At 37.6% G+C, this 24802-nt stretch overlaps 1 protein-coding gene across 3 annotated transcripts in view; it reads right to left on the reverse strand.

Annotated features, from left to right (window-relative positions):
* The window catches only part of smarcad1a (SWI/SNF-related, matrix-associated actin-dependent regulator of chromatin, subfamily a, containing DEAD/H box 1 a), a 285741-nt gene that overhangs the window by 102648 nt on the left and 158291 nt on the right, over positions 1–24802 (reverse strand). For all 3 annotated transcript variants that reach the window (XM_039751123.1, XM_039751121.1, XM_039751124.1), the window contains exons 14-15: positions 11899–12034; positions 8450–8581 (exon numbers count right to left, since the gene is read on the reverse strand). In XM_039751123.1, the coding sequence (XP_039607057.1) occupies positions 8450–8581; positions 11899–12034 (268 nt within the window). The remainder of the gene's footprint in view (positions 1–8449; positions 8582–11898; positions 12035–24802) is intronic.

Genomic DNA, 24802 nt, shown 5'->3' on the forward strand with positions numbered 1-24802 from the left:
ACCGGTTGTACAGGAACCGAACAGCCCTTAACAGGGGGTCTGGTACCCCATACTCCCGGAGCACCCCCCACAGGATTCCCTGAGGGACATGGTCGAACGCCTTTTCCAAGTCCACAAAACACATGTGGACTGGTTCGGCAAACTCACATGCACCCTCCAGGACAATGCTAAGGGTGTCTGATTATTGCATATAGCGCCAAAGTTACTGCTCTTTACCATTCTTTCCTCTGCATGTCCTGGAGTACAAAAGAAACAGCATACAGCAACATGCGGGGACTGGCAGGAACACTCAATAAAACTGAATAAAAAGAAAATCAAGTGACAGTGAGATACGAAGAAGGCAGCTTCGTCAGCGTTTGTGTGTCAGAACCCTTTTTTGGGACGTTAGTATGCATCGTGGTACACTGCAGAGCTATAGCGCGTCTTTATGTAAAAACAGCCGTGTCAGATGGGGTTATATGGATTGATTCTGAGAGAATGAAAAGTGAATTTAAAAAAGCGCTAACCTTTACAAGGATCATAAATTGCACTGGCTGTTACAGACTGAAATCAAATGTATGCTTTTACTCAAAAATAGTAAGACTACGAGCAGTTTACTTCTCAAAACAGACTGGCGCAGGATCAAACTCGCGACCTTTTGATTCCCAGGCAGAAACTGATTCTATTGCACCACGGAGACAGTTACAATAAATGGGTGCCAATGTCGCATGTTAAGGCGACTTTTTGTTTCTGCAGTTATATTTTTGAATAAAAGCGCAATTGTTGTGTTATATTTGCATCTTTTGTGAAAACGTTTCTTTGATATTTGGACTTCATGCTTCATACATTATATAGTTTATGCCTACATTTTGTCATCTACTAGTAGAATATAAAAACGTTTCTGTTTTAACAATGTGTTTGCACAGATTACTGTAGAAACGGAACAGACATGAAATGCGTGTGTTCCAAATAACGATCTATTATTTCCACTCTAAAACTCCACTTCACTCCCAGATACTCAATCAAGGCATGAGCTGAGAGAAGTTCGTGCACATTCTAAATTGGTGGGGGGATGGAATAGCCGGCTGCTCCTAGCTTCTCTTTATCAGCACATTTAGAGGACAAAGGACGCTGGTTGAGAGGTGTGAAGGGATTTAAGAAACGATTTAAGGTGTGACGGAATTACAAGTTTTTTCATAGACTCTGGTAATTCTAGTGTTAAGATGCGACTGAAGACCCGTCTGTTCTGTGAACATCTGTCCAATTGTTGAAGATATTTTATACATTGGGTTAAATTGTTTAAGTTTAATTGCTTTTCATTGTAATCTATGTATGTAAATGTATGAGTTAATACATCTTTTCACTTGTGGCAATCAACTTTTGTTACCCATCCTATTACACCTGCTGAACAAAAAATGTCTGCTAAGTAAACAAATGGAAATCAAGGAAGCTTGGGAGGATCTGCGAAGAAGAATGGGATTAACTGCCCAAATCCAGGTTTGCAAAGCTTGCATAGACTTGCCAAAGATGACTCAAAGTGGTTAAAAGGTAAAGTCCCGAATTAAGGAGCTAAATACTTGTATGAATGAGAGTTCAGTTTTCAATATTCAACAAAGTTTTAAATATTTCTGAAAACATATTTTCGCTTTGTCGTTATGGGTTATTTAATGTACTGTAGATTCAAGGTTAAAATGGCAAACATATTACTTAAAAATTAAATCTACAACACAATAAAGCAGAACTGTACCAATTGTATCAGTCCACTATCGGTATTTGCTGAAAAAGCAACAAAATGCTACAATTAGCTATTGACGATTGTTAGAAATATGCTGATATTTACTGTGGATTATTTCCTTTTGTAAAAACATTTCCCATGAAAATTCAGCAAAGAAACTTAATGGATGGAAAAATGTGTACAGTGTTGGCCCACTTTAGTGTTTGTGCAGAACATTAGAAATGTTATTTGCAAACTTTGCTCTGCAAAAATTTCACAAGAAGGGAATACTACTAAAAACTAAGTTTCAGGAAATCTGATTGCTCACCTTAAGGCAAGGCATACTAAGGAACCTGAAGGTATATGGAAAAGCAAATCTGCTTCAGTCGAGAATGCACAAGTTCCAGTGCTGGCCAAGGACAGCAGAACTTTGTCAATAGTGCAAGCATTCGTTCAATATAATATGATAGTTCAAAAAAAATAAAAAAATATATAGTTCAAAGTATTACTGGGAAAGTAAACAAATTCATCTCACTTGATAATCAGCCTTTCTCTATACTCAAGGACATTTGTTTCCATAGGTTGAAAGCACATATACGTAAAGCCGTGTTATACAATTCCAAGTTGGCGTTCTCTTTCTTACATCTGCCTACAGGAAATGAACAACAGTGTAGCCAGTCATATCCAGAAACTACTCAACAATAGTGTAGTACTTGGTTTTACAACAGGTATACAGAGTTTTAATGTTAGTCCACACTCTAAGCGAAATTCAAACGCTCAATGGATTGACTGGATTTTATAAGCTGCAGAATGTATTGCTTAATGGTAAAGAATTAGCACAAGCCATTTCCAATGTAATAAATGATATATTCAACAGAAGGAAAATTGACAAATCAAGAGTGCATGTGGTCTTGCTAGAAATCCATGCCAGAAATACAATTAGAGCCATGAAAGACAATGGCTTCCCAAGTTTACCTTGCAAGGCACATAAGCTTCAGCTGGCCGTTAACTAGGGCACATTGAGTCAATGCCGTGTCACAGACCTGGTTAGCATAAGCAGAAAAATAGCAGGTCACTTCTAGCACTCCTATCTTGCTTACTCATAACTGCAATCCTTACAAATGCAGTTGGGACTGCCTTAAATTCGACTCAAACAGAATATCACAACCCTATATAGCAAGTTGCATATGATACAAAGTCTACTGGAGGAAAAGCGAGCACTTACCTGCTTACTCTGCAGACTATGAGCTACCTGCAACATTGAATGCCTATCAGTCAACATTAGAAGAAAATTTAGAAATACTTCTCTCTTCATTCAAACAAATTCCAAAAGAAATAAGTTCAGCAGACTCATCAGCAGTTGACATGATCCCGCTTTTGGAATCATTGAAACAGCGAACAAAACGATAGATAATGGCCATGGAGTTAAAACCACAAAAAATACGCTACTGGATGCATTAAGTAAGAGCTTCAAGAATGTTTATTTTAACTTCCTTTAGTTTATTGAAATTCTGCTTGATCTGAGGTATAAAAACAAGGTCTTTGATGATGTGGTAAACTGAAGTCTGTGGCTGACCGGCTGCTTTTAAAAAAATAATTGCTGCACTCGCATCTTTGTGTGTAGGGACGTGGTAGTGTGGCAAGAGTGGTTTCTATATGCGATGTTGTAGTGGACCATGACCCTGTACTTAGTGCACAGGTGTAGAATCAACCGTGACCCTAATTAGTGCCGAGAACTGCTTATTGTCACAGGTGTTTTTTCTTTTTCAAATAATCGGTTATTAGTTATTGGCCAGAAATTTTCATATAGGTGCATCACTACAATAAAGAGGTCTGAATACTTTTAGAATTGACTTTATGTCCAAGAGAAAAGAAGACATGTATTTTTGTGCTGTATGTTCAGCTTGAAATAGAAACCATATTGCCAATAGTTTATAACAACTGTTCAGAACATTTCAAATTTAGCCTAAGGGAAATGCATCCACTTGTATTAAACCACAATATAAAATGAATCTCTACAGATGGTAAATGTGTAGTGCTACCCTGAAGTTAGCCATCACAGCAATTAATAAAAGTTCAAAGAGTATTAGCAACTTTTTCTTAGAAGAGAAAAAAAGAAAAAAGTTTCAATATTTAAAACAAAAGCCTCCTAATTCTAAATATATTAACTGACCTACTCTGAAGTAGTAGTGCTTTTAATCAGATTTTTTGATTACCAATTTTAATTACTGGCAAAGACACTGAACTATAAACAAGACCTCTGGTTATCCATCCATTTTACTAACCCACCTATACAGGACAGGGTCAAGGGGCAGCTGAAGCCTCTCTCAGCAACCATCAGGCACAAGGTAAGAACAAAACAGCACCAGTCCATCACAAAATGAAGACAGCCATGCTGGGGCCTATGTAGCAACACCAATTCACCTTCCCTGCATAAGTATGGACTGTGGGAGGAAACTCAAACAGATATGTGAAGCTCATGCAATCTCCATGCAGGGAGCACCTGAGGTGCAAACCTCAATCTCCTTGTTGTGAGGCATTAGAGCTGTACTACTGCACAACCATTCTACCCTTTGTTAAACCCCTACTAATTAATCATTGTGCAAGTTGCATAAATATATACTGTATAATATACTCTTATAAAGCACATTACAAGTCACTTTTATCAATTAAATATCTGTGAAAAAAATTATTATGGAAGAGGTAATAAAATGCAGCTTCTCCATTTTGTTTGGACTGACTCATGAAAAGAACACAGTGTAAAAAACTTTTGTAAATAAGCTTCAAACAAGCAGAAATCAATCTAAATAATTATAAAATAATCACCCTCATTAACACTAGAATTACCAGAGCCTATGAAAAAACTCGTAATTCCGTCCCACCTTAAATTGCTTCTTAAATCCCTTCACACCTCTCTACCAGCGTCCTTTGTCTTCTAAATGTGCTGATAAAGAGAAGCCGGCTATTCCATCCCCCCACCAATTTAGAACGTGCACAAACTTCTCTCAGCTCATGCCTTGATCGAGTATCTGGGAGTGAAGTGGAGTTTTAGAGTGGAAATAATAGATCGTTATTTGGAACACACGCATTTCATGTCTGTTCCGTTTCTACAGTAATCTGTGTCAACACATTGTTAAAACAGAAACGTTTTTTATATTCTAGTAGTAGATGACAAAATGTAGACTTAAACTATATAATGTATGAAGCCTGAAGTCCAAATAGCAAAGAAACATTTTCACAAGAATAACACAACAATTGCGCTGTTCTTCAAAAATATAACTGCAGAAACAAAAAGTCGCCTTAACAAGCGACATTGACAGCAGTTTATTGTAACTCCCTCCGTGGTGCAATAGAATCAGTTCCCGCTTGGGAATTAAAAGGTCACGAGTTCGATTCTGCGCCACTCCGTTTTGAGAAGTAAACTGCTCTTAGTCTTACTATTTTAGAATAAAAGCATACATTTGATTTCAGTCTGTAACAGCCGGTGCAATTTATGATCCTTGTAAAGGGTAGCTTTTTTTTAAATTCACTTTTCATTCTCTCAGTCGCGTTCAGAATCAATCCATACAACCCCATCTGACACGGCTGTTTTCACTAAAGACGCACTATAGCTCTGCAGTGTACCACGATGCATACTAATGCACCCACACCCCCCCAACCGGTTTTTGAAAAACGCTGGTGAAGCTGCCTTCTTCATATCTCACCGTCACTTGCTTTTCTTTTTATTCAGTTTTATTGAGTGTTCCTGCCAGTCCCCGCATGTTGCTGTATGCCGTTTCTTTTGTACTCCAGGACATGCAGAGGACAGAATGGTAAAAGCAGTAACTTCGGCGCTATATGCAATCATCAGACACTCCCCATCTGCCCGTGTCGTTCAAACACGAAACATATATTGGTGTAAAAGTATAACAAAAGTGCACTTTTATTCAAGTGCACTTTTTCCATCGCCTTTTCCTGTAAGAAGCAATGTACACACTTCTCTCTATGCTGCGGTTTCTATTACACACCTGAAAGAAAGAGACAATATATGTGAAAATATAATCGCACTAATGCAATATTATTTGAAAACGAACAGCTTCAGATCGGGTGTGAATTTATGCAGGAACTGGAAATTCTCTGATGCGGGACCTTCCCCCAGAGAAGAAAGTACAGTGTCAGGTGCTCATTCAGTGTTAAGGAACCATAGCAAAGAGAGTTGTGTGCACGGAAACAAGTACACGTGTCGTAAATGTAGGAAGGACGGTCCTTGGGTGTGTGGGAACTGTTAATATTTGAATGTGATGATTTTATATAGGACGGAATGAAAAGCAGCACTTCTTAGCATTGCACCATGCAAGCTGTCGTATCAATCGCCTGCTGTAACTTGCTTTCTTTTGTCTTCGGTTATACAGGTAGTCTTGAATAAAAGTGCACTTGTTATGTTTGCGAAATGAAGTGTCTGCGTGCACTTTTCATGGCATTACACGTGTATTTTTTGAGCATGCCCGTTTGAGCATGCTCAAACACAGGAACATAAGTTGGTGTTAAAGTATAACAAAACAATGGGCAGATGGGGAGTGTCTGATGATTGCATATAGTGCCGAAGTTACTGCTCTTTACCATTCTCTTCTCTGCATGTCCTGGAGTACAAAAGAAACAGCATACAGCAACATGCAGGGACTGGCAGGAACACTCAATAAAACTGAATAAAAAGAAAATCAAATGACGGTGAGATACGAAGAAGGCAGCTTCGCCAGCGTTTGTGTATCAGAACCCTTTTTTTTATGTGCGTTAGTATGCATCGTGGTACAACGCAGAGCTATAGCGCGTCTGTATTCTGTTTCTTTTGTAGGGCGAGAATGGTAAAGAGCAGTAACTTCGACGCTATATGCAATCATCAGACACTCCCCATCTGCCCGTTGTTTTGTTATACTTTTACACCAACATATGTTCCTGTGTTTGTGCATGCTCAAACGGGCATGCTCAAAAAATACACGTGTAATGCCACGAAAAGTGCACGCAGACACTTCATTTTGCACACAAAACAAGTGCACTTTTATTCAAGACTACCTGTATAACCGAAGAAAAAGAAAGCAAGTTACAGTAGGCGATTGATACGACAGCTTGCATGGTGCAATGCTAAGAAGTGCTGATTTTCATTCCGTGCTATATAAAATCATCACATTCAAATATTAACAGTTCCACACACACCAAGGACCGCCCTTCCTACATTTATACACGTGTACTTGTTGCTGTGCACACCTCTCTGTGCTATGGTTCCTATTACACTGAATGAGCACCTGACACTGTACTTTCTTCCTTGGGGGAAGGTCCTGCATCAGAGAATTTCCAGTTCCTGCATAAATTCACACCCGATCTGACGCTGTTCGTTTTCAAATAATATTGCATTAGTGCGATTATATTTTCACATATATTGTCTCTTTCTTTCAGGTGTGTAATAGAAACCACAGCATAGAGAGAAGTGTGTACATTGCTTCTTACAGGAAAAGGCGATGGAAAAAGTGCACTTGAATAAAAGTGCACTTTTGTTATACTTTTACACCAATATATGTTCCTGTGTTTGAACGACACGGGCAGATGGGGAGTGTCTGATGATTGCATATAGCGCCGGTTACTGCTTTTACCATTCTTTCCTCTGCATGTCCTGGAGTACAAAAGAAACAGCATACAGCAACATGCAGGGATTGGCCGGGACACTCAATAAAACTGAATAAAAAGAAAAGCAAGTGACGGTGAGATAAGAAGGCAGCCGCCAGCGCTTGTGTGTCAGAACCCGGTTGGGGGGGGCGTTAGTATGCATCGTGGTACACTGCAGAGCTAAAGCGCGTCTTTAGTGAAAACAGCCGTGTCAGATGGGGTTGTATGGATTGATTCTGAACGCAACTGAGAGAATGAAATGTGAATTCAAAAAAGCTAACCTTTACAAGGATCATAAATTGCACCGGCTGTTACAGACTGAAATCAAATGTATGCTTTTATTCTAAAATAGTAAGACTAAGAGCAGTTTACTTCTCAAAACAGAGTGTCGCAGGATCGAATTCACAACCTTTTGATTCCAAGTCGAGAACTGATTCTATTACACCACGGAGGCAGTTATAATAAACCGCTGTCAATGTCGCATGTTAAAGCGGCTTTTTGTTTCTGCAGTTATATTTTTGAAGAAAAGCGCAATTGTTGTGTTATATTTGAACCTTTTATGAAAATGTTTCTTTGATATTTGGACTTCAGGCTTCATATATTATCTAGTTTATGCCTACATTTTGTCATTTACTACTAGAATATAAAAAACGTTTCTGTTTTAACAATGTGTTGACACAGATTACTATAGAAACGGAACAGACATGAAATGCGTGTGTTCCAAATAACGATCTATTATTTCCACTCTAAAACTTCACTTCACTCCCAGATACTCAATCAAGGCATGAGCTGAGAGAAGTTCGTGCACGTTCTAAATTGGTGGGGGATGGAATAGCCGGCTGCTCCTAGCTTCTTTTTATCAGCACATTTAGAGGACAAAGGACGCTGGCGGAGAGGTGTGAAGGGATTTAAGAAGCAATTTAAGGTGGGACGGAATTATGAGTTTTTTCGTAGGCTCTGGTAATTCTAGTGTTAATCATGGTTGTAAAGTCCATTGCTAACTTGTAGACAATTAACAGTTAACCATGTTTATACACTGGAAAGTCTTTGTGGTGAGTCAGTGGCATGATACCAGTTATAAAGTCACTTACATGTTTTACATGTTCGAAACATACTTACCATGGAGAACATTTTTGAGATCTCACTTGCACTGCTTGAAAACGTGTTTGGCATAATAAAGTTAAGCAAGGACATCAGTTCCAACAAATTGTTTTGCAATGGTGTTCCAGTGAGCAGTAAACGGTACTCAGCCTAGTTTGAAGGGAACAAAAAGTATGTATATAATAGTAAGCAAAATGAATGCATATTATCCGCAGAATGGATTCAAGAATCTTACTGAATATTATGTGTAAATCCCACAGATTATTATAACTAATGCAATAAAAACAAATTGCTTATACTGTAAAGCATCTAAATAACTTTGTATTTGTCTCACTAAAACTGTTCTTTATCATTCTGACAACTTACAACTGTGGTTCTAAAAAAGAAGCACAAAAAGAAAACAATGATACTTCGCATTACACCACTCTTACTCAAGGAATTAAAATGGAACATTGACAATATACACATTAGTCTGAAATCAAACCAGGGCCTAAGTGCTAATCAGGGGTGTGGAAATCAAATTTGTTTCTACTTATCCACGGACAAGTAAACTTAGAAAATCCACTTGTCCGCCAGTTAAATTCACTTGCCCATAAACTAATAACAAAAGTGAAAAATAGTTTATTTTTTCTGATCTCTTTTATTGATACCAAAACTGCCTTCCATTTTAAAACTGAAAAAAGTTCTTTCAGGGAGTAGTATTTTGCCACCTTCCTCTAAAATATTATATAAAAGATTCCCTTATTTTAACTGGTTATACAATGCCTTCATTATAGCTACACTAGTTATTTTTTCATATATTATAGTTACATATAGTTATTCTATATAGTTTTTTCATATATTATAGTTACATATAGTTATTATAGTTACATCAGAACACTGTCCTGATTCATTTTCTGCCATGTTCTTCAGCTTTTGTCTTGCAACATCTTCTCCCCCAAGAATCTTTACCATCTCAGACAGCATGGGCTGAATGCTGTTCATTTCTGCTTGAGCTGAACTGCATGGTTCCTGGACAGATGGTCCTGCAGACGTGGATGCTGATGACTTTTCAGGTTTTTTATGAGTGAAGTGCCTGTTGCCAGGTGAGAGCCAGAATTCCACAGCTGGTCATGGGTCAAACTCTTCTAAAGAAGCAGTATTGAACAGCCTAGCATAACGCTCAACCCTTCGAGCGTTCAGCTTTAGAAAATGCTTTTTCAATTGAACCAACTTTTTTCTTACTTTTAGACTCATGTCTCTATCTGACATACTAAACCCCCAGTTCCTATCCTTTTTCTTTCTGCACATAACCAATCACCACACGATAAAACGTATTTGTAAAATTAAAACTAGTTATAAGCTTAGATCTCTGAATGGATAGCATAATTAAACATGTATAACGAAAATTGTTTTTAAAGTTCTGAAAACTGAGGTATAGGTTTATAACTAGTTTTAATTTCACAAAGACGTTTATCGTGTGGTAAATTGGTTATATGGAGAAAGACAAAGGCTAGGAACTGGGGTTTTAGTACATACGATAGACACAGCAAACATGTAATAAAGAAAGCCTGCTCGGAAAAAGATCCATTGAATTTTTCGTTCGTATCTCCGACCTCCAGATCACGAACCCAACAATTACACAATATTTCAGTTAAACCTTTGCGATACCCATTCAAATACAGTATCCAGTTTTTTGGAGCCTCGTCACACCTGTCATGAACTTCTCTACACTGGACTTAGACCTGAGAACCCCATAATGCAAGGGAGCAGCACTACAGTCACGCCACCGTGCCCCCCGCCACCCATGTCTAATACATGCTTTAATGCATTTCATCGTGAAAAAGATATCAAGTATTTATCTTAGTATTCTGAATGTTCATTGAGCAGGAATATCATGAAGTCAATGTGCGGTGATTTCTGCCGGCGCCTCTCACTGCAAGAGAAAGTCATTTTAAGAAGCACGCAGATATTAAGAACTGGGTCGGGGAACACTTAATATAAAGCATTTAATGTGCTACATTAATTTATGACGGGGTTTAACGGACAAAATAAACTACGAGAATAAAGTCAACATGTCGACTTTAATCTCGACATTTACATTATTTTGTCTTCACTGTGTCCGTATTTTTTTCACAGTGGCCTTACTACGCTTCTTTAGGTTTTTCAAGGCCTGTTGTGCCAGTTTTAATCAAGAAATGATCCATTTCTCATCCGTGATGCTACTTGTTTCAATTTCAACAACACGCATATAGCGAGAACAACATGCTTACCGCAGTGCATTATGGGTTATGCAGGTAATTCCTAATGACATATTCGAAATGCAGCAAGAGGTTACATTTCCAAAGAAGTAAATATTACCGATGTTGTCGGGAAAAAAAATAATCGCGTTTAAGTGAAGATTTTTATTGATATTTCATAACATTTGGAAACCATTAGAATGTTTTCTTTATTTTTAAAAAACTGACAGCGCAAAACCAACTTGTTTTATATGAAAAATTCTCTAATCAAAAACGATCTATAGACAGCTCATCAAAATTAATGTCACGCAATAAATTTCTTAACTCCTCAATATATCACAACCTACGCGAAATCGCAAATTTCAGAAAAGATCAAATGCCTAACAAGCTTTATGTGGCGAAAACAATTGCATTGTAGGTGAAATTACTGCATTTTTATGTAGAAAAAATTAATTTTATTAATAATATATAAAAGTTATCGATTATAATGAAAAATCATCAAATTACATCGTAATGTTGGCATGAAAAAAATGGCTGCATGTCCAAGCGTGTAAATAGTAGGGTAAAATACTTATGTAAGACCACAAGAGTGCTTTCCCTTTGAAAAATCAGCCATCATTTTGTAAACAATATTGAATACCAATTTGAGACATGAAGAACATGCCTAAAGTAAACTGTTTCCACACGAAGTACGTACCCAAATGTTTAAAATTTGAAAGTTGTGGTAAAAATGTGCCCTGCACTACACATTTAATTCTTTTTTTCTCCAGAAAAGTTGCACTTGTCCGCGGACAACTGAAACCAGAAAATACGCTTGTCCGACGGTCAATTTATCGGAAAAGTCGGGCGTTGGATTTCCGCACCCCTGGCTAATTTAGCCCCTTTAAAAATCTCACAATTAATTCTCTGTTTTACGTATAAATGAAGCAAAGACATTGTTAATGTGGTTAATTATAATTAAAAAAAGAAAAACAGACAAACAACACTCCCAAACTAACTACTAATTTAACACAGATTGTTTGAAATCTGAAAAGTGTCATCCTTTCAGGCATACAAGTTGAAATTTACATAAATTGCCTATACTTTGTTCACAACTCTTTACACCGCCTTGTGGATAGAACAAGATCCTGACATTAAAACAAGTATACTGCCTGCTAGCTTGAAAATACCTGAACACATGTAGGACATAAATTACACCAAAGGTGGGTAGTAAGAGATCAAGACCTATAGATAGCTGAATGCACTTACTTTCATTGTCATAAGGTGCTTGTAGCGCATAGAATTCATATTTTTCAGCATGTGACCCTCATCAAAAATTGCACAGTGAAGTTTTAGTCTTCTGAATAAACTACGATCATCAGCACTGCTAATACATAGAGAATACCTGCCCAAAAACAAATAAAACGGTTATTTCTTTAAAATTATTCTTTTCTTGCAGCATTCTTGCATCAATTCTGTTTTGAACCTTAAACCCTAATAAACTGTTTTTTCTTGGTTTACACTGAGTGACTGCTGTTTCTTCCGTTCTTCTACCAATAAATGAAGTCACTACTGTATATAGGTTATATTTGTATATAGTTTAATTGGATTACACATTCACACGTGACATTAAAATACTACTCCAGTCCGGATAGAATTCAGATAAATGAATTATATACGCACAACAATTTGGGGTTTAGTGTTCACTCTTGTTTATCTGTGGATCTCTGCACGCCGTAGCTACTAACCTATTTTTAATATAGAAACAGGATGCTATTAATGACCCAGCAACAAAAAGTTAAAAGAAGATGACATGCCACAATGCTATAACTTTAGCGTTTAAACATGATGGCAAATATTTGACAGACTCACACACCACTGCAGCCACTACACAGTTGTTATGGCTTGCTGCCTTTCCATGGCTTACTAGTCTGTTAAAACAGCCCTACAAAATGTTATGTTTTCTGCTGACTTGATTATAATGTGGATGGAAAACACATTTGATTTCCACTCACATTAAATGAGGCTATTGCTAAAGGAAACACTCCAGTACACAGGATAACAAATGCAGCCTTTATAATTATGGTATGAAAAAACCATAGCAACGAATGATGCATTTTAAAACTTTTTGAAAATTTTACTTCCAGAAACATGGAATCATGCTTAATTTAAAAAGTAATACATAAACCAATACGATTATTACTTATCCTCAAAAATGATTTCTCGTTTGGGGAATTGTTTAAAAAATTAAGGCAATAATAAAATGACATTTAATGAAATAAATTACCATACAGACTGTTTTTAATGTATTATTAAATATTATCGTTTTAGCCACAGGAAATGTAACAGCACTAGTAGAAAATAGGTTTTTTTTTTTTTTTTAAGAATAAGCACTGTATTTTTCAAGTTGATGTTATTTCTTCACAATCATACTATATACTAATTTGTCACATAAAGCTGTGTTCTGAAGAAAAGTGTTTTTATAAATTTTAAAAATACTTTGTCTATTCTTGCATCTTGTAATTTGACACCATGGAATTTGCATCAATATATGATAGAACAAGCCTTAAAACTTACCAAATAAGTCTATTTTTCAAGCCAAAGGTGTACTGATCTGTGTCGTAAGATTACATCCATATTTCATTTTAAGGTTAGATTTATACTTAACATGACCAGACGTGTGCACCTGGCTATGCTACTGCTACACAAGCATTGTACTATTTATACTTGCGCGTGTACTTTACGTAAATCTGGAAGATTCCACTAGGTGGTAGTGTGAGATATCATCATGGTGAGAACAGGTTCGGTTTCACTGTGTAGTGAATTGCCTGAACACCCATTAAATTCTAAGAACACCTTGCCACAATATCTGTGAAAAGGATGGATGTTTTAATGATTAACTCCATCAATCCAGTGATTCGCCCATTCCAGCTCTCTTTGGTGACACGGCAGAAACAATACCTGGATGGGGCATCACCACATCGTAAGGTGAATACAAACACTCACATACACTAGCGTCATTTCAGTATCACCAAATCCCCAAATAGGTATGTCTTTGGAAGGAAACCAGAACACACTGTAGAAACCCACCAGGAATACATGCAAACTCCAGGCAGGGAACAGCAGGTACGTGACTTCCTGCAAGACAGCAGCGTTACCATTCTGTCACCTTGATTCCCCCACGTGTAATTATTAACAGTATTCGCCATTTAAATGAAGTTAATGATTTCTCTGTAAAATGTACTATGCATAGTTTAATGCATTTCATCATGGAAGTGATATCAACTTTAAATCTAAGGATTCTAAATGTGCAGAGAGCTGAAATATCATACATTTAATGTGTTCTGTGTGGCGATTGCTGCTTGTCGCTGCTGTCAATGCAAGAAGAAGCCCCAGAATCACATAGCGATTACCAACTGGGTCAGTTTTAAGATGACATTGGTTTAAGCCAAAATGTCTACTTTAATCTCAAATATACCTTTTTCACTGTGTCCCTCAAATACGGTGCTGTACATTCTAATGCTGTTGTGAAGTAGCAAAAAAAAAACTATATATAAATAATATATAAATAAAGATAAATATAAATAATATATATACACAAGGTGGTCTAATTATGCAGCTCCAGATAGTCTGGATGACTTTGATTTATGCAGGGACATAACAGTTGTATGTCTTTCATTTCCTAGGAACATCTGAGTACTGGGGTGCTTTCCAAACAAAGATTTTTAGTGAAGCAGTATTTAGTTTAAAAACGAGCTGTGCAAAAATTTGGGTACCCTAGTAATTTTGCTGATTTGAATGCATGCAACTGTGCAATACTAATTGCTTGCAACACCAAATTGGTTGGATAAGTTAATTAAACCTAGAACTTCATAGACAGGCGTGTCCAATCATGAGAAAAGGTATTTAAGGGGGTCAATTGAAAGTTGTGCTTTCCTTTGACTCTCCTCTGAAGAGTGACCGCATGGGATCCTCAAAGCAACTCTCAAAAGATCTGAAACCAAAGATTGTTCAGTATCATGGTTTAGGGGAAGGCTACAATAAGCTCTCTCAGAGGTTTTAACTGTCAGTTTTAACTTTAAGGAATGAAATAAAACTACAGGAGCGGCATATGCACAGGATTGTAAGAATGGTTACAGACAACCCACAGATCACCTCCAAAGTCCTGCAAGAACATCTTGGAACTATGGTGTTACCTACACATTGTTCTACAATTCCTTGCAATGTGCACAAAGAACATCTGTATGGCAGGGTGATGAGAAAGAAGCCCTTTCTGAACTCACGCCACAAACAGAATCGCTTGTTGTATGCACATGCTCATTTAGACTAAGAACCAGATTAATTTTGGAACAAAGTGCTATGGACTGATGAAACAAAAATTGAGTTATTTGGTCATAACAAAAAGCACTTTGCATGGCAGAAGAACACTGCATTGCAAGAAAAACACCTGCTACATACTGTCAATTTTGAGGGAGGTTCCATCATGCTATTGGGCTGTGTGGCTTGTTCAGGGACTGGGGCCCTTGTTAAAGTCAAAGGTCAGATAAATTCAATCCAGTATCAACAAATTCTTTAGGATAATGTTCAAGCATCAGTCACAAAGTTGAAGTTACGCAGGGGTTGGATATTCCAACAAGAGAATGACCCAAAACACAGTTTGAAATCTACAAAGGCCTTCATGTAGAGGGAGAAGAACAATGTTCTGGAATGGCTGTCACAGTCCATCAATGGGATGATTTGAAGCAGGCTTTCCATGCTCGGCAACCATCAAATTTAACTGAACTGGAGAGATTTTGTATGGGAAAAATGGTCAAAAATACCTCCATCCAGAATCCAGACACTCATCAAAGGCTATAGGAGGTGTCTAGAGGCTGTTATATTTTCAAGAGTATTGATGTAATATCTCTGTTGGGGTGCCCAAATGTATGCACCTGTCTAATTTTGTTATGATGCATATCGCATATTTTCTGTTAATCCAATAAACTTAATGCCACTGCTAAAATACTACTGTTTCCATAAGGTATGTCATATATTAAAAGGAAGTTGCTACTTTGAAAGCTCAGCCAATGATAAACAAAAATCCAAAGAATCAGGAGGGTTTCCCATACTTTTTCATATGACTGTATGTGTGTGTGTGTGTGTGTGTGTGTGTGTATATATATATATTATAGTAATCCCTTGCTATATCGCGCTTCGACTTTCGCGGCTTCACTCTATCGCGATTTTTTTCTCATACACGCTTACGTCACTACATGCGCTTTCTGAGAATTTTTATCTAAGCCCTACGATGGCTCCTAAACGTGCTACTTTTTCTAAGCCTTCTGAGAATAAAACTAAGCACCGGAGGAAGATGCTTAATATCCAGAAGAAGGTGAAACTCTTGTATATGATTAAAGATGGCAATACCCTACAAAAGCCTCCTCACGCATGTGAAAAGACAGCGCCAGCAACTGCCTATCAAGATGTTCTTCAGCCGCGCACCCAGACACCCACTGCCTACTCCTAGTACTTCTTTAGCGGAAGAAGACAACGACGCACCTGCTGAAGATACTGCACCACCTCTGAAGAAGGTTGTGCCTTCATAGGTTAGTGGTTGTGTGCAATTAAATGTACAGTACAATAATCTACTATAGAAAAGCGTTCGGGATTGTCCTTCCGTCCCATGAGTGCAAAGCGTAGTGGTATTCCGCTTATTACAGACTTACTACTTGCGGCTTGAGGTACGAAGTGACGCGATGTGAGCAGTATTCTGGTGCTCTCATCGTTCCCTTGCTTTTGTGCGCGATGCGCTGGAAAAATAGAAAAAATTATGTCTCTGGAAATAATTAATGTTGATGGAGTACAAATGCCTCACCGCGTAGTAAATATCAGGGGAGATGGTGCTTACTTATTCTCATCTATAGCTTATTTAGTGCATGAATCTCCATCTTTAGCGGTACAGATTCGGGCTGACATTGTACGACCTCGGAAAGGCACTTAAGCGGAAAAAAAAAAAAAGATGTTATGAATGGACACTTTGATGTTCTCATTCTCTAAACTTACATGCCTGATGTACACATGGAGCGCACAATAATTGAAGATAAATATTAGATATTTGTAACGTCTAATATGTCTTATTTTCTCTTATTTTGTCTAATATATTGAGTAATACGAGTGTAATGGCGACTAAAGGGTGTTGTTTCATGTCTAGAGGGCTCTAATAATGTTAAAAAACGTATTTAGAAGGTCGTAAACAGGTTTTCTATACTCTAACTGCGAAAATATTTGATTTATAAATAAAGAATCTTACTTCGCGAAAATTCATTTATCACGGTAGAGTCTGGAACGGATTAACCGCGACAAACGAGGGTTCACTGTATATATATACCTATATATCTACTAGCAAAATACCCGCGCTTCGCAGCAGCGAAGTACTGCATTAAAATATTTATTAAGAAGAAAATGTAACCTTTTTAAACCGAGGGGAAATATGCCAATAATTATTTGTTAAGGATCTCTTTGTATACCATGTTGTCAGTTCGGCCCTCCGGTTGGAACATGACCAAGCTGTGCGCTGAGCTTACTCTTGAGCATGCAACTTACAGTTGGTCATGTGAACAGAAAATCTTGTCTAAAATCTCACAGCTTGGATTGCTGCTGTCATAATCGGTTTGTGTTTCATGGTTTGTTTCAATTATGACAGTATTTGCAGGATTTGTTGTATTGAAGTGACATTCGGCATCTGTCAAGCGTTGTAAGCACAGAACCGGTTTCAGCGATAAAATCACATCCAGCTTTTGAGAGTTTAAACATTCATAAACATCAAAGTGTCCACTACTGAAATCGTTATCTGTGAATCTAAGATGTTTGAGAGGCATTGGTGGTTGTCAAAAAGTGTAAAATATTTGGCCATTTCGGTACACTTGAAAGCGACAACCAAACAATTCAGCGGCAGCCATCAACTCACATGCAGAACCATAGGTGAAGGGCTTAAGCATTTCACTCTTATAGTGCTCTTGTGTAGTAAAATCATCTCCTGTACCGCCATCAGTCCACACCTTGAACCTGACCCAGTCATTCAATACATAAGACACAATGTTCCTCCGGATATCAAGAGTGAGCCTGATATGGCCGTGCAATATGTAACAAAGAGAATGGAAAAGGTAGGTGGTATTTCCGGGCATGGAAACCACTCAGTAAGTGATCGTTCTTTGATCGATAGTGATCACCTCGATAGACATGGTAATGGGGGTTGGAATGATAAAGGAAATGGGTACCTGAACAATGTAAAGTAAGTGTAAAATACCTATACAATAACTATAATTGTAATAAATGAACAATAAAACAGCGGAAAAGCCGTGGATTAAACAAAAAGGCTGTAGTTATCAGTAGGGAGACGTAAATCCCGTGGCGAAGCAAGGAAGGGAATATAGAGACTGGAGCGACGGACGGCCTTATATAGGCAGGCAGCCAACAACGTGGGAGGTGTTGGGATGGGGGACCAAACGCCACCTCACACGGTGACCAAGCTGCAGGCTATGGACGTATATATGTACATAAGTAGGATTCAGTTAGCGTTGGGAACCCGTGTACCAAATTTCTTGAAGATGGGCCTATAAGTAACAAAGACTGTTGAAAAGTTCAATATGGCGGCTGACAGTGGCGTCATACCACCGAAATAAGCACATACATTGGTTTCGGTTAGTGCAGGGAAGCCGCCTACCAAATTTCGAGAAGATGGGGCCATAAATAAAGTTCAACAAGGCGGATGTTGTTGATTTTTATGACCGTTACGCGTAGAATTTCGAAATGAAACCTGCTTAACTATTGTAAGTAAGCTGTAAGGAATGGGCCTGCCAAATTTCAGCCTTCTACCTACGGGAAGTTGGAGAATTAGTGACGTTTGGAAAATTCAATATGGCGGCCGACAGTGGCGTCATACCACCGAAATAAGTACATACATCGGTTTTGGTTAGCGCAGGGAAGCCACCTACCAAATTTCGTGAAGATGGGGCCATAAATAAGAAACTTCAACATGGCGGACGTTGTCGACCATTATCGACCGTTACGTGTAGAATTTTGAAATGAAACCTACTTAACTTTTGTAAGTATGCTGTAAGGAATAAGCCTGCCAAATTTCAGCTTTCTACATGGGAAGTTGGAAAATTAGTGATGAGTCAGTCAGTCAGTCAGTGAAGGCTTTGCCTTTTTATTATATATATATATATATATATATATATATATATATATATATATATATATATATATATATATACATATACAAAAAAGAAATGAAATCAATATTTAGTAGATCCGCCTTTTGCAGAAATTACAGCCTCTAAACGCTTCCTGTAGGTTCCATTGAGAGTCTGGATTGTGGTTGAAGGTATTTTGGACCATTCCTCTTTACAAAACATCTCTAGTTCATTCAGGTTTGATGGCTTCCAAGCATGGACTGTTCTCTTTAACTCACACCACAGATTTTCAATTATATTCAGGTCTGGGGACTGAGATGACCATTCCAGAACGTTGTACTTGTTCCTCTGCATGAATGCCTTAGTGGATTTTGAGCAGTGTTTCGGGTCGTTATCTTGTTGAAAGATCCAGCCCCGGCGCAGCTTCAGCTTTGTCACTGATTCAAGGACATTGGTCTCCAGAATCTGCTGATACTGAGTGGAATCCATGCGTCCCTCAACTTTGACAAGATTCCCAGTCCCTGCACTGGCCACACAGACCCACAGCATGATGGAACCACCACCATATTTTACTGTAGGTAGCAGGTGTTTTTCTTGGAATGCTGTGTTCTTTTTCCTCTATGCATAACGCCCCTTGTTATGCCCAAATAACTCAATTTTAGTTTCATCAGTCCACAGTACCTTATTCCAAAATGAAGCTGGCTTGTCCAAATGTGCTTGAGCATACCTCAAGCGGCTCTGTTTGTGCTGTGGGTGGAGAAAAGGCTTCCTCTGCATCACTCTCGCATACAGCATCTCCTTGTGTAAAGTGCGCCGAATGGTTGAACGATGCACAGTGACTCCATCTGCTGCAAGATGATGTTGTGGGTGTTTGGTGCTGGTCTGTGGGTTGACTCTGACTGTTCTCACCATTCGTCGCTTCTGTCTATCCGAAATCTTTCCTGGTCTGCCACTTCGAGCCTTAACTTGAACTGAGCCTGTGGTCTTCCATTTCCTCAATATGTTCCTAACAGTGGAAACAGACAGCTTAAATCTCTGGGACTGCTTTCTGTATCCTTCCCCTAAACCATGATGGTGAACAATCTTTGTCTTCAGGTCATTTGAGAGTTGTTTTGTGACCCCCATGTTGCTACTCTTCAGAGAAAATTAAAGGAGGAGGGAAACTTACAATTGACCCCATTAAATACTCTTTCTCATTACAGTAATCCCTCCTCGATCGCGGGGGTTGCGTTCCAGACCCCCCCGTGATAGGTGAAAATCCGCGAAGTAAAAACCATATGTTTGTATGGTTATTTTTATATATTTTAAGCCCTTATAAACTCTCCCACACTGTTTATAAATATTCCCCACAGAGTTATAATAATATAACTCTTATAATCCTTTTGTATTCTCTTAGATATTAGGTACGATTCATTGAAATTATGTATATAAAACACACTGTTTATATACAGTAAAACCTAAATATTATTTTAAAGATATCGAGTGTCTCCGATATCACATATGTTACAGCCATTACGATAGATAGGCCATCAGCAATAAGTACGTACAATGCAATAGTATACAGTAAATGTGCGTACAGTGACACTAAACATACGTACATGTACTAAGTACTGTAAGTAGAAAATTAATTATGGTTACTCATAAACAATGACACGATGACTTGTCTGATAACAATGAGTTTAATTTTACTGCACAACAAAGGAGAGCGTTACAGCTCTTCTAAAGGAGCTACTTCAGGCAACTGTGTAGCACTGCCGTTGTTCTTCTTCTGGCAGTCTTCAATCCAAATCCCTAGAGCAGATTCCATCCAGACTACTGCCTTATTACATTCACTTACAACTCGTTTTGCACCTTGGTTAAAAGGAAACTGCGGCCGTAGATCTTATATTCCTTTCCTACTTTTTAAATAAAAAGAATCGTAGCCTTCAACAAATGCAAAACGTTTACCTTTTCGGCAATCGTTAATATCTTCTGTTGGCGCTTGGGCACGGCCCCTGAAGCAGTAGCAGATCGTTTTGGAGCCATAATGAAGGGCTTGACTATGCACAAAGATAAACACAAAAGAGCACAACTCTTAACACAGCGAAACACGTTGATGCTGAATGAGCGAGACGAGACTTCCTGGTTAACACTGCATTCAGCACACAGGAACTTAACTGCGTGCTCTGATTGGTTAGCTTCTCAGTCATCCACCAATAGCGTCCCTTGTATGAAATCAACTGGGCAAACCAACTTAGGTAGCATGTACAGGAAGTAAAAAGACACATTGTCCATGAACTCGCATGAAGCAAAAAAATCGCGTTATATATTTAGTTATGCTTACATATAAAATCCGCGATAGAGTGAAGCCGCGAAAGTCGATACGCGATATAGTGAGGGATTATTGTACAGGATTCACCTGTGTATGTAGGTCAGGGATCACTGAGCTTACCAAGCCAATTTGAGTTCCAATAATTAGTTCTAAAAGTTGTGGAATAAATAAAATGACAATGGTGCCCAAATTTATGCACCTGCATGATTTTGTTTGAACAATTATTACACACTTTCTGTAAATCCAATAAACTTCATTTCACTTCTCAAATATCACCGTGTGTGCCTCCTATAAGATATATTTAAATGACATTTTTATCGTAACAACCAATGATTTATACAGGAAAATAATGACTATTAACAAGGTTGCCCGAACTTTTGCATTCCACTGTATGTGTGTATATATATATATATATATATATATATATATATATATATATATATATACATATATATATATACACACACACACACAGACATATATATATATATATATATATATAAATATATATACACAAACACACACATATATATAAATATATATATACACACAAACACACACATACATATATATATATACACACACACATACATATATATATATACACACACACACACATCCATCCATCCATCCATCCCGCTGAATCCGAACACAGGGTCACGGGGGTCTGCCGGAGCCAATCCCAGCTAACACTGGGACCAATCCCGGGCAGGGTGCCAACCCACCACAGGACACACACAAACACACCCACACACCAAGCACACACTAGGGCCAATTTAGAATCGCCAATCCACCTAACCTGCATGTCTTTGGATTGTGGGAGGAAACCGAACGACCGGAGGAAACCCACGCAGACACGGGAGAACATGCAACGCCCGCAGGGGAGGACCCAGGAAGCGAACCGGGTCTCCTAACTGCGAGACAGCAGCACTAACACTGCGCCACCCCACACACACATACATATATACACACACACACACTAATATATATATATATACTATAGTATCTCTGTTTTAATTCTCTCTTAATGTTTATTTTTAATATTTTGCTTTTAGTCCTGCCTGATGTAACTGTACAGCGCTTTGGTCAGTTGTAATGCTGTGTTTTTAAGCGCTCAACAAATAAATATGGTATGGTATGGTATGGTGTATATATATATATATATATATATATATATATATATATATATACACACACAAACACACATATATATATATATATATATATATATATATATATATATATATATAGTGATGGATTGCCGGCATTTCACTCCGGCCCTCAACCCCAGGCCGCTAGGAGGAGCTCTCCCGACAGCATGATCATGCCCGAGTTCCAGCAGGGCATCATGGACTATGTAGTGTTTGTACACAGCCCTGCTGGATACCTTGGGGGCCACCAGGCGTCGCTGTAGGGGCTCGTGGGCTCTTATGTGCCCTATGACCCGGGAGTGCGTCCACGGTCACGTGACAGGAAGAAACGACGTGCTCCCGGGTTGAAGAATGGGACTATTTACCCTGACCCAGAAGGAATAAGAACTTGTGGACTGTTGGGCAGGAACACCTCCGGGTCAGGGAATATAAAAGGACTGTGGGAGCTCCCAGACAATGAGCTGAGTTGGGGCCTTGGGGTGGCTAAGCGTCTGGGAGTGGAGGATTGTGATTTATTGGTTATTGTTTATTGAAGAATAGTGGAGTGGTGGTGCTTTGTGCACAATTATAATAAATAATTATTGGATTTTTATCTGGTGTCTGACGTGTGGTCTGAGGGTACAAGGGTGCGAGAAAGCACTTAATTCTGTCACAATATATATACACACACACACATACACATATATATATATATATATACTAGCAAAATACCAGCCATCAGTGGAGAAGTAGTGTGTTAAAGAAGTAATGAAAAAGAAAAGGAAACATTTTGAAAATAATGTAACATGATTGTCAATGTAATTGTTTTTTCACACACACATATATATATACATACATATCTACATATACACACATACATATACATACACACAAATACATATATATATATATACACACATATATATAAACATATATATACACACACATATATAAACATATATATATACACACACATATATAAACATATATATACACACACATATATATATATATATATATAGCAAAATACCCGCGCTTCGCAGCGGTGAAGTAGTGTGTTAAAGAAGTTATGAAAAAGAAAAGCAAACATTTTAAAAATAGCATTAAGATGATTGTTAATGTAATTGTTTTGTCATTGATATTGAGTGTTGTTGTCATATCTATCTATTTATATATCTATCTATTTATATATATATATATATATATTTATATATATCTGTATATATATATTTATATATATATCTATATATATATCTATATATCTATATATATATATATGTATATATAGCAAAATACCTGTGATTGCCAGCGGAGAAGTAAAAGAAAAGGAAACATTTTAATAATAACGTAACATGATTGACAATGTAATTGTTTTGTCATTGTCATGAGTGTTGCTGGCATGTATATACATATACACACACACAGACACATATATAAACATATATATATATATAAAAATATATATACATATATATATACATATATATATATATATATATATATATATATATATATATATATACACATCTATACACATATATACACAGTTATATATATACATACATATATACATACTGTATATACACACACACATATATATACATACTGTATATACACATATACAAATCTACATATATATATCCACATATATATATTAGGGGTGGGACTCGATTAAAAAAATTAATCCAATTAATTAGAGGCTGTGTAAGAATTAATCTTGATTAATCGTATGTAATCGCACACGTAAATTTGCCCCAAATCGCAAATGTTTTTTTTTAATTTAAAACTGTTTTAGTGGGCGACAGAATCAAATAATAGACATGGACATGAATATTGTAAACTGAAGCTGTTTAAATTTCTGAAAAAAAAAAAGCCTTTAAACTGCATTTGAATTCAAAACGGTAAATATTCACGTGTGAAGGACTGTACTTATGCAGATAAAGATGAGATGGTCAGGGTGGTGTTTGGCACAATCTCATTGAAACTGCGAGAGAAACTTTTAAGTGCCGGGTCTTAGCTGACATTACGAGATGGCACCAGTACAGCTGGGAACCTTCGATGCAAGAACACCAAGCGGCTCCGTGAACTGGCGCAATGCGCAGACAAAAGCAACAGTTCCAAAGAGTGCTGAACAAAACCGAATTACACAATTGAGAAGGCAGCAAAAAAATATGAAGCGTCTTATACATACAATCATATTCATAAGTGCAGCTACTGCGGAAATAAAGCACACGGTGGAAAAAGTGAATGTCCTGCTAAAGGAAGACAGTGTAAAAAAAACCCGTGCATGCAGTTTGTCACATCACAGATAAAAGGAAGGCGAGCTGTTTATTGATGCAGTAAGGAACTAATCGATGAATGAAACCTCTTATCTTTACAGCGATTGACAAACAGGGAATGTAACTTGAACACATCCTACAAATCGAGCCTGATTGAAAGAAATAATGATAATCAAATCCTTGATGACAGCAACATTCAATAACACTCACAAAACAATTACTGTATATTGACAATCATGTTACGTTATTTTTAAAATGTTCCCTTTTCTTTTCATAACT

The sequence above is a fragment of the Polypterus senegalus genome, chromosome 4, assembly GCF_016835505.1.
Source record: "Polypterus senegalus isolate Bchr_013 chromosome 4, ASM1683550v1, whole genome shotgun sequence".
NCBI lineage: Eukaryota > Metazoa > Chordata > Cladistia > Polypteriformes > Polypteridae > Polypterus > Polypterus senegalus.